Consider the following 16861-nt stretch of genomic DNA (forward strand, 5'->3'; position numbering starts at 1 on the left):
GAATATTCTTCCATCAATCTTGACTTGACAGCTGGACTACGTTGCTTAGAAGTGCGTTGTGAGAAAAATTAAATTTTTACTAAATAAACTTGTGAATTAATGTGGTTTTTGTGAAGCAAACGAGTGAATTGATATTCTAAAAGGTGAGTCAAATATTATTTTCCCGAAAAGTAAATAAATTCTCGTGGAAATTGAGATAAATATTGAGCCACGTTGGGCGGCTCCTTCGGCAACATAAACGTTTACCAAATCTCCAATATTTTCAAGGATTTCCTTAAAAATTTAACAACAAAAGGATAAATTGATCTTCCACTAAACCCCTCTAATTGTTTTTAATTTAATTGATGAAGTATTTTCATCGGAAAATGCGAAGGAATTGATGGAAAATTTCGGCATAAGAAAATGGCGCCCGGCTTGGCTTGTCCAGAATACTCGGGAATAACTTATCCGAGAAAGATCAGCATAATCAGCAAAAATGAATAGAATGTTTACAAAAACATTCTTCGTTCACTCTTGAATTTGCTTATTTGTCTCTTTGGAGATTCTCGGAAATTAAATAAACAAAAACTTTCGAAAAATATTTATCTGACAATAACCCTTCGCTACAGTTAACACTTGGAGGACGAAATTGGTACTTGCTGCCAATTTTAATGTTAAAATCGTCACAGAATAAAATCTATTGGACTTATATCGGTGAATTTAGCATCTATGTGTAGGGAATTTTAATTACTTATAGATAGCAGAAAGAAAATCTCGAGAAAAGTCTTTTCTGTGGAAGAAAATTGTGGTCAAAATCAGAATTCAACGCAGGGGGACAAAATTGATACTAATTACCAATCAAAATTCCATGATTTTGAGGTTATGTTTCCCCATATTTTCCAAATGAAGCGCTCTTTTTCGCTTTTCCCCTGTGAAAGTCATTAATGTAGACTTATTTTATTGCCAAAAAAGATGATTTAGAGGAAATAATGAATTTATGCAAAATTGTAGCTAAAAAAGTCGTTGAAATTGGCAATTTTGCATCGATTCTACGCCATTTTTTTCAAAGACGATTTTCTCGATTAAATATTTAGTAATTAGGTGCAGAAATGCTTGAAAGAGATCGAGAATTACTGAAACTTTCGATCCTCGTTCAATAGGGGCGTAGCGAGGGGGGGGATTGGGGGTTAAAACTCTCCCTAGAACAAAATTAACTTACGAACAGATTGAACAATTATCAGAAAAATCGTTAAAATTTTCGATATTGAAATCTCTGTCTTCTTTATAATTAAATCGATATTAATAAATGTTTTTTGTAAGAGTATTTTTCTCCTTTCGGAGGGATTAATTCTCCTTCCGGGGGTCAATAAATTGGGTGCGGGTCTAAAAGAAACAAATCTTTTCCCAAAGCTTTCGGCGTATCAATAAACTAATTAATAATTAATTATTCGAATTATTCAGCACATTTTATCAGCTGGTACTTAGTACCAATTTTGTCCTCCGCATTGTGCTAAATGTTGGGTCCTCCGAGTGTTAAAATCGTTATAGAATAAAATCTATTGGACTTACACTACCCGCGAAAATTTTACAGGGCAAGGCTAAAATGGTAGGGGTAACTGGGGTAAAATGGTGAATCGGGAAAAAAATTAAATTCAATATCTCATGAAATACTTTGTCCTAATCATTCGTATTCAGTTAACAGGTGCTTCTTACACCTCTTAATAATCCCAGAAAGCTTTAGTCATGTAGAACGAATACTTTGGATTTTATTGAGGAAAATAATTTTCCGATGTCTAAAGTTACTTTTACCACCTTACCATATTTCAATTCTTACCATCTTATTCTGTGTAATAAATTATGAAAATGCATTTTTTCAGTAAAGCAATTATTGCTGAACACAAACCTATTCTGATTTTTCCCACAAATTTTCCGAGTTTTCTATTATGAAGTTTTCACTAAAAGGTAGCACTTGGGGCAAGACGGTGAATATTTTTTGGGGTAAAATGGTGAAAAATTTGCCTCCTTCCACTCATATAGTGTTTTCTCTCTCTACAATCTATTTTACTATTGACGCGTAATGGAATAATCGTCCAAAATTTTCGCCCTACAAAATCAATGTTTTTATTCCATTCAATTCTTCACAGATAATATGTATTAGGTAGATTAGGTAATATAAACAATTAATTAACTCGAAATAATGTTTTTTTCGTAATTTTTCTTAAAAAATTTCTCCTTGTTAAATGAATTATTATATTGATTTTGCTACCAAAGTAGCTACGAGTATGAAATTCCTTGTCCGCTGGGTTTTTGTTGCACACAGATCTGACGGGAAGTTGTAGAAAACAAACAAATGGAAGTGCTTTTCGACAAAATTTGTGTTTTATCAATTTTATAGGACTAAAAAGTGAATAATCATTACGATACGGAGTGAAATCTCTCAATCGAAACAGGTATGTTTATCCCAGAGCAAATCAATAACCTCTCAGACATGGATTTTCAAAGAAAAACGCATTTGAAAATCATTCACCATTTTACCCCAAGATTTTTGGAACATGCAAATGTGGAAGGGTTTGGAAAATGGCCTGAAAAAGCATTTTCCCGTTGAGATAGAGAGAAATCGTCTGAGACAAAGTTGTAGCCCGGAAAATTTGCTATAAGATAGTTGTCATGGGAAATCTCAAATATTTCCATGGAACTCAGGAAAAATTATCTCCCAAAAATTCACCGAATTACCCCAGTTTCCCCTATATTTTTTAAGGCAAAATTCAAATGGCTATATCTCCAGGTGTGGTCAACCGATTTTCAAAAATTTACCAGTTTTAGAAAGGTGAGAAATGTACCTTTCTAAAACTGGTAGATCTTTGAAAATCAGTTGACCACAGCCGAAGAGACAGCCATTTGAATTTTGCCTTCAAAAATATCCCATTTTTGCCTTGCCCGGAAACTTTTTAAGGGTAGTGTATGTATTAAATTAAAAGGGAGAAAGGATGATTCAGTTGAGCTTGAGTGTCGATGGTGTACGCACACTTCACTGCTTTTTCTGCGTGCAACAGTGCAGTTCTCACCCTATTTTGTGATTTTCCTTATTTTGAATTGAATTCTTTTATTTCTTTGTGACTGCGTTTTGTCCCTTTTCTGTTACAACAATGTGGATTCCTCATTTTCTTCCTATTCCTTTGAATTCCAACATTTTAATGATTTCAAAGAGACCAAGTGAGCGAACTCCTCATAGTTTTGTCTCTCCTTATTGCAGTTTTGCATCACAAAAGCCTCCCTCTGAGAGATGGCTATTCCGCCATATATGATTCCGCCCAATTCCTGGGCGGCTCAGCTGATGGCACAACAACAGGCCTTTGCAGCTGGTCTTCATGCACAGCAGCAGGCTTTCAGTGCACAACAAATTCCACCACCGGGACAAATGCCCCCTCAAGCGCCCGCAGGGATCACTCCGCCGGGAGCGCTACCGCCGAAAATTGCAGTTCCGCCACCACAGAAGCTGGACGTGATGACGGAGGAGAAGCTGCAGGAGAAGTCACAGAAATGGCAGCAATTGCAGTCGAAGAGATTTGCCGAGAAGCGAAAATTTGGCTTTGTGGATGCACAAAAGGAGGATATGCCGCCGGAGCATATTCGCAAAATCATTCGAGATCACGGAGATATGACAAGTAGGAAGTATCGGCATGATAAGCGTGTCTACCTGGGAGCACTGAAGTACATGCCGCATGCTGTGATGAAGCTCCTGGAGAATATGCCAATGCCATGGGAACAGATACGAGATGTTCCGGTGCTGTATCACATCACGGGGGCCATAACGTTCGTCAATGAGATTCCGTGGGTGATTGAGCCAGTTTACATTGCTCAATGGGGAACAATGTGGATCATGATGAGGCGTGAGAAGCGCGACAGGCGACATTTCAAACGAATGCGCTTCCCACCGTTTGACGATGAAGAACCTCCGCTTGATTATGCGGACAATGTGCTGGATGTGGAGCCATTGGAGGCAATTCAAATTGAATTGGATCAAGATGAAGATGGGAGTGTCCACAATTGGTTCTACGATCACAAAGCTCTCCTGGGGACGCAGTAAGTTGCAAGTTTTCTTTGGAACTTTCACCGTCCTCTAAAGGGTGGTTGTTTTGTCTTCTCTTTCAGGCACGTCAATGGGTCAACGTACAGAAAGTGGAATCTAACACTCCCCCAAATGGCCACACTCTACCGTTTGGCCAATCAATTGCTAACGGATCTCGTGGATGAGAACTTCTTCTACCTTTTCGACCCAAAGAGCTTCTTTACGGCCAAAGCACTCAATATGGCCATTCCGGGTGGGCCGAAATTTGAGCCACTTATCAAGGATCACAATGTGGGTGATGACGATTGGAATGAGTTCAATGACATCAACAAGATCATCATTCGTCAACCCATACGGACGGAATATCGCATTGCTTTTCCCTATTTGTACAACAACATGCCTCATTTTGTCCATCTATCCTGGTGAGTTGACTTTTCTCTTTTATTTTCTCTTTCTATTTAAGACTATTTAATGAGAAATCGAAGAATTTGCAAAATAATTATTTATAATATCCACTGAGGAGATTGTGGTGGAAGATCTTCCCAATTCCACCATAAAATCTCCCCTTGATGGTAAAGTAAGATAAACAGATTGATACTATGATTGATACTATACACACAAGTACACACAAGGCAGTTCTATCTACTCTGTGTGGTGGGTTGCTAAGTAAAAGATACCAACGAGTTCTTTTATTTACTATACATCACATACAGATTTATAAACAAATAATTTCTCTTTATTTACAAAGTTTGAAAAGTTTCGTTTAAAACTATGGCTTAGGTCAAATAGGGGTAACGGGCAAAAAGTTAGAAACCGTTTTTAAGGCAGTTAACTTTTTTTATTTATTTAGTATGTTATATTACTCGCTATTACTAATATTTCATTAATTAAAAAATAAAAAGTGCAATTTCGTAAATTTTTCATTTTTTTTTATTATTTTTTTATTAAACAAATTTTCTTATTGTTGCACAAATATCTTATTTTTAATTGTTTTATCTAGATGAAAGAAATTCATAAAATTAAAATTAAGGGACAAAAAACGTAAATTAACCATTTTACCCAATGGTTGGGGCAAAAAGTTAAAAGTGCAAGGTTTCGGAAAATGGCCTAAAAATGCATTTTTCCTTTGAGTTAGAAAATAATCGTCTGAGAGGGAAAACTCAATCAGGGAAATCAGGAAAATATTTCTCCCAAGAAACTAACTTTTAGCCCCAAGGCTCCCCTACTTAAGGGTGAATTGGTGAGGTTAAAAAAAAAAACAAAAGAAAGCCCCACAATTTTAACGGTTTGAATGAAGATTTTAAATGAAAACCCTTCTTCAAACCAACAGAGTTTTCTTTTAAGGATTTTGCCTAATAGCCTACACAAAGAAATTTTTATAGTAATTATTGGTAGATATATTGAGTGCCATAAAATATTTCTTTTTCCATAAATCCAGATCAGAAGGTTTTTATACAGAATTAACACCTTATTGTAATATTTGGATGAAATTCACTAGTCAGATAGTCTCAAGTTTTTTTTAAGAATTATTTTTTTAAGTTTTCTTAAGAAAATTACCGAAAAGTTAAGAAAACTTAAGATTTCTTAAGTCAGGCTGAATTCAGATTCAGATTTTCATGAAAAAAATTGGAAAAATATTTTCGTAACTGATTTTCCCTAGAAAGTACAATTTTCTATTTCTTAAGATTAAAAAGAATACGAAGAATACCTTTTGTCGGAATTCTTAAAAACTATAAAAAATATACATTTAGCCTAATTCAGCCTGAGTTAACCCATGCTAACGAGGTCATAGATCTTCTGTACCTAGGACCTTCATTTTCTAGAATTTGACTAATAAGCCCATAAGAAATATAATTCCTGAAGAAAAAAATTTTAGCCCCCATGGGGGCGTCGGTAGACACCGTATGATATATCATACGTTTAACGAAAGGGGGTTGAAAAAATCTAATTTTTTCTCAGTGTTGAAACCAAAACTTTAATTTATTTAAATGCATAAATTACATAATTTATGTTAAAATGAAGTATTCTGGCTAGATTTTGGACCAGATTTAATTAATTGATCCAATAGAACTCCAATCCTTGGGTTTCACAATCAACTCACCGCGTTCTTGTAGAGTTCTAGCTCTAAGAATATAGAAACTGAACTTGTCCTGAATCCCGCAGTTATCCTCATCGCAAACAGTTGCGTAGCCAGGAAGTAAAATAACCATCTCATGTTGCATGGTTTGCTCTAGGACGGAGACTTCTGGTGAATATGCTAACAAGTCTCCGGACAGAGCCGGATGTACTATCCTTCTTCGTTCTCAAACCTACAAAAATCACGATTTTTGCTATAATTTTTATATTTCCTGGTATTAGGTACTTATTAATACTTACGATGTACTTGATTTAGCACTTCCTGGCATTCCTTTTCACTGCAATTTATATTTTTATTCCCAAACCCTTAGATCTTCCCTCACAGAAATAAACTCGCACTTTAACCTAAAAAGTACCTCAATTCAACCAACGTATGATATATCATACGCAGATGTTTATCGCGTAAAATATTAAATAATTTGCGGCCGGAGACGGATATTTTAGTTAATTCACAAAGTTTTATTAATAATTAAGAGATTTTGCACAAAATATTGTGGAGAAAAAGGGAATTGTCACTTGAAATACACACATTTTGGTTCCCGGACAACATTGCAATTGGATACACTTAGATTTTTGTCAAAAAATAATATTATTTTATGTTTTTGACACCCAGGAAAATTAATATAATAAGTTAAGGGTTCATAAAAGTGGAAAACACTAACCCGGAAGGAAAATTTTGCGAATTCGCGTCACAAAAATTAATCAAAAACTACCAATTTTGCGTATGATATATCATACAAAAAGTGAGGATGGGTTAAGAAATGTTAAGTTTTCTTTAAAAAAACTTAAGTAATTTTATGTTTTCTTAATTTTTCTTACGTTTTATTTTAAAAAATTCTTGAGAATACTCAAGAGTGTCTGACTATTGAATTTCACCCCTTATTTGAATTATTTTTTGTTGTGATGTTCTTGATTTTTTAAAAATTTTTTTTAGTCTTAATTAAAGCAGAATATTTTGAAAAAAAGATAAAGAATTTTTTATAATAATTATTCTATTCAAATATTTTAATCTAGACTTTAATCAACCCGCGTCTTAAAGATTTCTTCCATTGTTCTCTCACTTTCCTTGATCCAGGTATCACGCTCCAAATGTTGTCTTCATCAAGACAGAGGATCCAGATTTGCCAGCATTCTACTTTGATCCACTCATCAATCCCATTTCCCATCGTCATTCAGTCAAAGTGAGTTTCCAAATTAAATATTTTCTCTTCTTTTGGTTTTTTTGTAAAATTCTCTTTGTCTTTTTTGTTGTTGTAGTTTGTGGAACCCCTTCCGGATGACGATGAGGAGTATTTGCTACCTGATGATGTGCAACCCTTCCTCGTGGATACACCCCTCTATACGGATAATACGGCAAATGGAATATCCCTCCTTTGGGCACCGCGTCCCTTCAATCTTCGCTCAGGACGCACAAGGCGTGCAATTGATATTCCCCTCGTTAAAGGATGGTACAAAGAGCACTGCCCGCCGGGGCATTCGGTTAAAGTTCGCGTGAGCTATCAGAAACTCCTCAAATACTACGTACTGAATGCCCTTAAGCATCGTCGTCCGAAGCCACAGAAGAAGCGCTACTTGTTTAGATCGTTCAAAGCGACAAAATTCTTTCAAACAACAACCCTCGATTGGGTTGAGGCTGGTCTTCAGGTGTGTCGTCAGGGGTACAATATGCTGAATCTCCTCATACACCGGAAGAACCTGAATTACCTGCATTTGGACTACAATTTCAACTTGAAACCCGTGAAGACGCTCACGACGAAGGAGCGCAAAAAGAGTCGCTTTGGGAATGCTTTTCATCTTTGTCGTGAAATTTTGCGCCTAACAAAGCTCATTATTGATTCACACGTACAGTACAGGCTGAATAATGTTGATGCCTTCCAACTGGCTGATGGGCTGCAGTATATTTTTGCACATGTTGGCCAATTGACGGGCATGTATAGGTACAAGTATAAGTTGATGCGACAGATTCGGATGTGCAAGGATCTCAAGCATCTCATTTACTATCGCTTCAATACGGGACCCGTGGGAAAGGGTCCCGGGTGTGGTTTCTGGGCTCCTGGATGGCGTGTTTGGTTGTTCTTTATGCGAGGGATTACGCCACTGCTTGAGCGCTGGCTGGGGAATTTGCTGTCGCGTCAATTTGAGGGGAGACACAGCAAGGGGATCGCCAAGACGGTAACAAAGCAACGTGTTGAGTCACATTTTGATCTGGAGCTGCGTGCTTCGGTGATGCATGATATTGTCGATATGATGCCCGAAGGGATAAAGCAGAATAAGGCACGAACAATTCTGCAGCATCTGTCCGAGGCATGGCGATGCTGGAAGGCAAATATCCCGTGGAAAGTCCCCGGATTGCCAATTCCAATTGAAAATATGATTTTGCGCTATGTCAAGATGAAGGCAGATTGGTGGACGAATACAGCGCACTACAATCGCGAAAGGATTCGTCGGGGGGCTACAGTTGATAAGACTGTGTGTAAGAAGAACTTGGGACGATTGACGCGGCTTTATCTCAAGGCAGAGCAAGAAAGGCAGCATAACTACCTGAAGGATGGGCCGTATATTTCCCCCGAAGAAGCTGTGGCAATTTACACGACAACAGTTCATTGGTTGGAGTCACGACGCTTTGCTCCAATTCCCTTCCCCCCACTTTCCTACAAGCACGACACGAAGCTGCTAATTTTGGCTCTGGAGCGCCTCAAAGAAGCCTACAGTGTCAAGTCGAGGCTCAATCAGAGTCAACGTGAGGAATTGGGTCTCATTGAGCAGGCCTACGATAACCCTCATGAAGCCCTATCACGCATTAAGCGTCACCTCCTCACGCAGCGAGCCTTCAAGGAGGTTGGCATTGAATTTATGGACCTGTATAGTCATCTGATTCCCGTCTATGACGTTGAGCCACTTGAGAAGATCACTGATGCGTACTTGGATCAGTATTTGTGGTACGAGGCAGACAAGAGACGCCTCTTCCCGCCATGGGTGAAGCCCAGTGACACCGAACCACCACCACTTCTCGTCTACAAGTGGTGCCAGGGCATAAACAATCTCCACGAGGTGTGGGATGTGACAGAAGGGGAATGCAACGTTCTGCTAGAGTCGAAATTTGAGAAACTCTACGAGAAGATTGATCTAACGCTCCTCAATCGACTCCTTCGACTCATTGTTGATCACAACATTGCTGACTACATGACGGCAAAGAATAACGTGGTGATCAACTACAAAGATATGAATCACACAAACAGCTACGGCATAATAAGGGGCCTACAGTTTGCATCATTCATCGCTCAGTACTATGGCCTTGTGCTGGATTTGCTTGCGCTGGGACTTCAGAGAGCCAGTGAAATGGCAGGACCACCGCAAATGCCCAATGATTTCCTAACCTTCCAGGACACAAAGATCGAGACGTGCCATCCAATTCGTCTCTACTGTCGATATGTCGATCGTATTCATTTGTTCTTCAGGTAAGAGTTTGTTTTCTTTTTTATTAAAGGCGCTTCGCTCTTGAAGATATTTTTTATAAGAAAAGTTCTTCAAGCTATGCAAATTTACAAAAAATAAGCTCAGCTCAATTGTACATTTTTTTTAAGCGGATTGTCCATCCGCTTCGAATACCTAAGAAAGCTTCGAAGCTTCGAATATCTAAAAGTTATTCGAATCTTATTCGATTATTCGATTATTCGAATAATCGAAGCATTTTAAAAACGAAACAGTTCGATGCCTCGATGTTCAGATCGAAAGTTCGAGCCCTAAGAATTATCAGATTTCCAGGAAAAATTATTCTCTGAAAAAAAGAAGGCGAGTTAGGATTGTTTACCCCGGAGCCTTAGCTTCATGTTTAATGTCTATTTCAAGTACATTACGTTTGTAAAACATAAAAGGCGTAATTTTCTGTAAAAAATTCATAGCAAAGATTAAAATATAATGACCTACTTTTCACTCTTTACACAAGGTTCAAATAGCTAAATAATAATAGGTTGAAGCATATGCTTTATGCAGTTTAAAAACTGAAAATAATGAAAATAAATAAAAATAAGTTTGAATCAGTGCTGCAAGTGATGATTTTTTAACACTTTCACGTTTTTTCGGTCATACGTGGACCCAGACGTGAAACATTCCATTTTCCCAAATTTTTATGAATTGAAATGTATTTTCAAGTTACAAATGCATCAAATTCACGCAAAAGTGGCCAAAGAAGACGTTCTGACTGAAAAGTCATCTGAACACATCCACAGAATAAATATCGTGATAAAAGAGCGTGTTTCAATGTTTTTATGTTTCACGTTGGACGCGAAAGGGTTAAATGCATAAAAAGAGCAATAATGCATATGCTTCATTGTAAAGTCTGGCACATCATAGTGGAATATATTGTGAAAATGCCATAAAACAAAAATACCTACGTTAAAGCTTAATACATACAGAATTTATAATTTATAAAAAATATGGGAAAAGGCTATGTCAAATGCATATGCTTCAAAACGGCAAAGGAACAGGAAAAAAATGGATCTTTAGTATTTCGCTGTTTTGTTTTATTTAATTATTTGATGCTTCGAAGATATTTTCGGTATTTTTTTTCTCTTTTCTTCATGCCTGTAAAAATATTTTCAAAGTGATGAAGCATATGCTTTTTATAATAAAATAAAGACATTGGATTGAGCATATGATTTATGCTTTTCTACTTGAATCTATCCTAATTTTGCGAGTCTAAACAGCTCTATTACGATTTTTTTTCATCTCTTGTGTTTTTTTTTTCGTATAAAAGTGAATAAGATCCTTTCTCAATATCCCTCATTTAAGAATTCTTTTTCTTTTCTCCATAAAATTTAAGAACATTTTTCTTAAAAATGTTTCTTTGGTAATTGAGCAGTTTTGCGACAATTTCTTCCGCAGATTTACAGCAGAAGAGGCAAAAGATCTCATTCAGCGCTACTTGACGGAACATCCGGATCCAAATAATGAGAATATCGTGGGGTACAATAATAAAAAGTGCTGGCCACGCGATGCCCGGATGCGTCTCATGAAGCACGATGTGAATTTGGGTAGGGCTGTCTATTGGGACATTAAGAATCGCCTTCCGCGCTCTGTGACGACAATTAATTGGGAGAATACATTCGTGTCGGTGTATTCGAAGGATAATCCGAATTTGTTGTTCAACATGAGTGGGTTTGAGTGTCGCATTTTGCCGAAATGCCGAACGCAACATGAGGAGTTTACGCATCGCGATGGTGTGTGGAATTTGCAGAATGAAGTGACAAAGGAGCGTACAGCTCAGTGCTTTCTGCGTGTGGATGATGAATCCTTGGGACGTTTCCACAATCGTGTCCGACAGATTCTCATGGCATCGGGATCGACGACATTCACGAAGATTGTGAATAAGTGGAATACAGCTCTTATTGGGCTCATGACGTACTTCCGGGAGGCTGTTGTGAATACGCAGGAATTGCTGGATTTGCTGGTGAAGTGTGAGAATAAGATTCAGACGCGAATTAAGATTGGTTTGAATTCGAAAATGCCCTCGAGATTCCCCCCGGTGGTGTTTTATACGCCAAAGGAATTGGGTGGTTTGGGGATGCTGAGTATGGGGCATGTGTTGATACCGCAAAGTGATTTGAGGTGGTCAAAGCAAACTGATGTTGGGATTACGCATTTCCGTTCGGGAATGTCACACGATGAGGATCAACTTATTCCCAATCTCTATCGCTACATTCAACCGTGGGAGAGTGAATTCATTGATTCGCAGCGTGTTTGGGCGGAGTATGCGCTGAAGAGGCAGGAAGCAAATGCACAGAATCGTCGGCTAACCCTTGAGGATCTCGAGGATAGCTGGGACAGGGGGATTCCGAGGATAAATACATTGTTCCAGAAGGATAGGCATACGCTAGCGTACGACAAGGGGTGGCGCATCCGGACGGAATTTAAACAATTCCAAGTACTCAAGCAGAATCCCTTCTGGTGGACACATCAACGACACGATGGGAAGTTGTGGAATCTCAATAACTACCGTACGGATATGATTCAAGCCTTGGGCGGGGTTGAAGGGATCCTGGAGCATACACTGTTCAAGGGAACGTACTTCCCAACGTGGGAGGGTTTGTTCTGGGAGAAAGCTTCGGGTTTTGAGGAATCGATGAAGTATAAAAAATTGACAAATGCCCAACGGTCGGGTCTCAATCAAATTCCCAATCGACGATTCACCCTGTGGTGGTCACCAACAATTAATCGTGCCAATGTGTACGTTGGTTTCCAGGTTCAGCTGGATTTGACGGGAATTTTTATGCATGGCAAAATTCCAACGCTCAAAATATCCCTCATTCAAATTTTCCGTGCGCATTTGTGGCAGAAAATTCATGAATCCATTGTCATGGATTTGTGTCAGGTGTTTGATCAAGAACTCGATGCATTGGAAATTGAAACGGTGCAAAAGGAGACAATTCATCCGCGTAAGTCCTACAAGATGAATTCCTCCTGCGCTGATATTCTCCTCTTCCCAGCCTACAAGTGGAACGTCTCTCGGCCATCCCTGCTGGCGGACACAAAGGACACAATGGACAATACAACAACACAAAAGTACTGGATTGACGTTCAACTCCGCTGGGGAGATTACGATTCGCACGACATTGAACGATATGCCCGTGCAAAGTTCCTCGACTACACCACGGACAATATGTCCATCTATCCATCACCAACAGGTGTCCTAATTGCCATTGATCTTGCCTACAATTTGCATTCTGCCTTCGGGAATTGGTTCCCAGGATGTAAGCCATTGATTCAGCAAGCAATGTCGAAGATTATGAAAGCCAATCCAGCTCTGTACGTACTTCGTGAGAGAATTCGCAAAGCCCTTCAGTTGTACAGTTCCGAACCGACGGAACCCTATCTCTCCTCGCAAAACTACGGAGAGCTCTTTAGTAATCAAATTATTTGGTTTGTGGACGATACAAATGTCTACCGTGTGACAATTCATAAAACCTTCGAAGGGAACTTGACGACAAAACCCATAAATGGGGCCATTTTCATCTTCAATCCACGCACAGGGCAGCTTTTCCTCAAAATCATTCACACATCCGTGTGGGCGGGACAGAAGCGTCTGGGGCAGTTGGCAAAATGGAAGACAGCCGAGGAGGTAGCAGCTCTTATTCGATCTCTACCAGTTGAGGAGCAACCAAAGCAAATTATTGTAACACGAAAGGGAATGTTGGATCCACTCGAAGTACATTTGCTCGACTTTCCCAATATCGTGATAAAAGGTGAGATTTTTTTTATACATAAATTAAATTAAATTTTAAAATTTATTTTTATATAAATTTTTTGATTTATAATCTTTTTTTAATTAAAAAAAAATTTAATCGGTTTTTGTTTATAAGTTTTGCTTTTTTCGTGAACTGTTTTTAGCTTTAAGTAAATTGCAATGTAAGTTTGAATTAAAAAGTTAGGCCGTTTATTAAGTCAGGTCTACATTTTTTAAGCCGAACCTCAGTTCCTTTAGGTCAGACTTTTAAGACGAATTCAGCCTCAGTTCAGCCTGATTTAACCTTAAAACCTTAAAGGCTTAAACTTAAAGAAAACCTAAGTCTAGTCAACAACACAGGTCTTACTTAAAAGTCTTAGGACTGACTTTAAAAACGAAAAACTAGTTTGAAAAAAAAAGTAGTCTAGCTTAAAGAAGTTTATTTTGGTTTAGAAAATTTAAGATCTGACTTAAGACGATTTTTCTTTAGCTAAAATAACGAAACTTCCTAAATTACAGAGTCTTTCAATTTTAAATCTTTTTGTTTTCTGATACGGCCCAAAATTAAAGCAAAAAAAAATCGTGTGACCCGGAGAAATTCATACTAAACTTAACTACTTAAAGAATTTTAAGGCTTAGCCGAGTGGTCTTACTTGCTCACTCTCATATCAAATCGTGTGGGTTCAGTTCCCACGGGAAGCATGTTTTACATTTTTTTTCATTCGAATTTGATTTCTTAAGTAAATAGGGCAAAATGGATATTTTTGATGATTTTTACAAATTTCGATACCCGAAAGCGACCAGAAAAAATCATCGAAAAACTTCAAGTTAGCTAAATTCAGCTTGACTGAAGTAATCTTAAGTTTTGCTTAAAAAAAACTTTAAAATCTTTAATTTTTCTTATGAGATCATAAGTTTTTTCTTAAGGAATTAGAAAAATTCTTATTAAAACTTAAAACATTTTCAAGAAAACTTTAAGAATCTTTAGAAAACTTTAAGAACCTTAATAAAACTTAGGTCTTTCTTAATGGATCTTAAATCTGTTCAGTCAGACAGCCTTGATAAGGCAGTCTTTATAAGATTTCTCAAATTTTCTTAAGAAAAACTTAAGTTTCCTGAAGCGAAAGTTAAGGGGGGTCTCTTTTGAGAGCTGGTGAAATTAAATATTTTAATTTTTCTTGGGGTTTCTCTTAAACTTGGTTTTCAAGTGATGTTCACATTTAAAGACTTATTATTGAAGAATAGGAAAATCACTTTCCGTCATATTGGGTGCGACGCCATCTTGTAATTTTCCTCAAAACACAAAAGTAGGTTTTTCTCGGAATATACTGAATAGATTTTGATGGGGTAAAAAGCAAATGAAAGAGGAAATACCCGTGCAGATTTTGATGTATTAGAATTTTGATTTTCCATTCTTGGGCTGAGAAAAGTGGAAAAATGTGATTTTTGCTAAGATTGTTTTTACGTTTTTATACTTTTCTCAGCCCCAGAATGGAAATTCAAAATTCTGTTCCGGTACATTTTCCACTGACATGTCCTCTTTCATTTGCTTTTTACCCCATCAAAATCCATCCAGTAGATCCTGAGAAAAACCTACCTTTGTGTTTTAGGGTAGTTCTGTGGAAAAGTCGGAAAATCACAAGATGGCGTCGCACCTAAGATGGCGAAAAGTGATTTTCTTACACTTCAATAATTAGGCTACAAATGTAACCGACATCGGAAAACCAGGTTTAAGAAAAACTCCAAAAAATGACAATATTAAAAATGTGTAAATTCTAACAATTTTCTCAAGAGACCCCCCTTAAGGGTTTATTAAGAATATTTGAGATTCCAATTTATTTTTCTTTTTAATTTTCTAATGATTACTTATGTGTTCCTAAGAAAAACTCAAGATGTTTTAAAGTATTCTTAAAAGAAAGTTAAGATTTCTTAAGTCAAGGTCAATGTGAATTGGGCTAAATGTATATCTTTCAATGCCCGAAGATGATTAGGAAAAACCTTTGAAAAATATGCAATTTAGCCCCGATTCTTATTCACCGGATTCACCTAAGAAATCATAACTTTCATTCAAGTATACTTCAAAAGATTTATTAGATTTATAATAATTTAAAAAAAATCTAGAAATCTTAAAATTCTTAATTTTTGCTTAAGCCCAATTCAGCTTGATGTAATAAAACTTGAGGAATTCTTTAGAAAATTATTAAAATCTTTAGAAATCTTAGATATTGCTTAAAACTTGAAGCTAATTTAACGCTGTCTGACTAATCACCCAATAATTGGGTACAATTCACTATTCAGACTTAAGATTCCTTAAGAAAGACTTGAGTTTACTGAAGATTCTTTAAGTTTTCTTTAAAGATTCTTTAAGATTCCTTTAAACAATTTAAGAATTCTTAGGAAAAACTTAAGATTTTTAAGTTTTCCTAAGTAAATCGAACTAATTATGTATTCTTTATAATTTAACGAATATCAATGCCCGAAAGCGACCAGAAAAAATCATCAAAAAATGTGCTTAGGCTAAATCAGCTTGACTGAAGGAATTTTAAGTTCCGTTTAAGAAAATTTAATAAATTTTAAATTTGGCCTTTAAAGTAAAGCTTTAATTGAATACTGTCGTTTTGTCTATTCTAGGATAACATGAAAATTTTGTCCTTTTGCTTTGTAGGTTCAGAACTTCAGCTTCCGTTCCAGGCTTGTCTGAAAGTGGAGAAATTTGGTGATTTAATTCTCAAAGCAACTGAACCCCAAATGGTACTCTTTAATCTCTACGATGATTGGTTGAAGACAATTTCCTCCTACACCGCATTCTCTCGTCTCATCCTCATCCTGCGTGCCCTTCATGTTAACACTGAACGCACAAAGGTAATCCTGAAGCCTGATAAGACAACAATTACGGAAGCTCATCACATTTGGCCAACGCTAACGGATGAGGAGTGGATTAAGGTGGAGATTCAGCTGAAGGATCTCATCTTGGCGGACTATGGGAAGAAGAATAATGTTAATGTGGCATCGTTGACACAATCGGAGATTCGTGATATTATTTTGGGAATGGAGATTTCAGCTCCGTCGGCACAGAGGCAACAAATTGCGGAGATTGAAAAGCAAACAAAGGAACAGAGTCAACTTACGGCAACAACAACACGTACAACCAATAAGCATGGGGATGAAATTATCACGTCAACAACATCCAATTATGAGACACAAACATTCAGCTCAAAGACCGAATGGCGCGTCAGGGCGATATCAGCGACAAATCTTCACCTTAGAACGAATCACATTTACGTGAGCTCAGATGATATTAAGGAGACGGGATACACGTACATCTTACCGAAGAATGTTCTCAAGAAGTTTGTTACAATTTCGGATTTGAGGGCACAAATTGCGGGCTATTTGTATGGAGTTTCACCACCGGATAATCCTCAAGTGAGTGACTTTGTTACATTTTTTTTTAAATT

The 16861-nt window shown here is 37.2% G+C and overlaps 1 protein-coding gene across 7 annotated transcripts in view; it reads left to right on the forward strand.

Annotated features, from left to right (window-relative positions):
* The first annotated feature begins 4 nt into the window (after nucleotides 1-4).
* Nucleotides 5-16861, forward strand: part of LOC129791778 (pre-mRNA-processing-splicing factor 8) — a 32550-nt gene continuing 15693 nt past the window's right edge. For all 7 annotated transcript variants that reach the window (XM_055830215.1, XM_055830216.1, XM_055830217.1 and 4 more), the window contains exons 1-7: nucleotides 5-143; nucleotides 3233-4062; nucleotides 4132-4470; nucleotides 7260-7365; nucleotides 7442-9642; nucleotides 11069-13425; nucleotides 16072-16829. In XM_055830215.1, coding sequence (XP_055686190.1) covers nucleotides 3263-4062; nucleotides 4132-4470; nucleotides 7260-7365; nucleotides 7442-9642; nucleotides 11069-13425; nucleotides 16072-16829 — 6561 coding nt within the window. In that variant the 5' untranslated portion in view covers nucleotides 5-143; nucleotides 3233-3262. The remainder of the gene's footprint in view (nucleotides 144-3232; nucleotides 4063-4131; nucleotides 4471-7259; nucleotides 7366-7441; nucleotides 9643-11068; nucleotides 13426-16071; nucleotides 16830-16861) is intronic.

Source organism: Lutzomyia longipalpis, chromosome 3 (genome assembly GCF_024334085.1).
Source record: "Lutzomyia longipalpis isolate SR_M1_2022 chromosome 3, ASM2433408v1".
Taxonomy (NCBI): domain Eukaryota; kingdom Metazoa; phylum Arthropoda; class Insecta; order Diptera; family Psychodidae; genus Lutzomyia; species Lutzomyia longipalpis.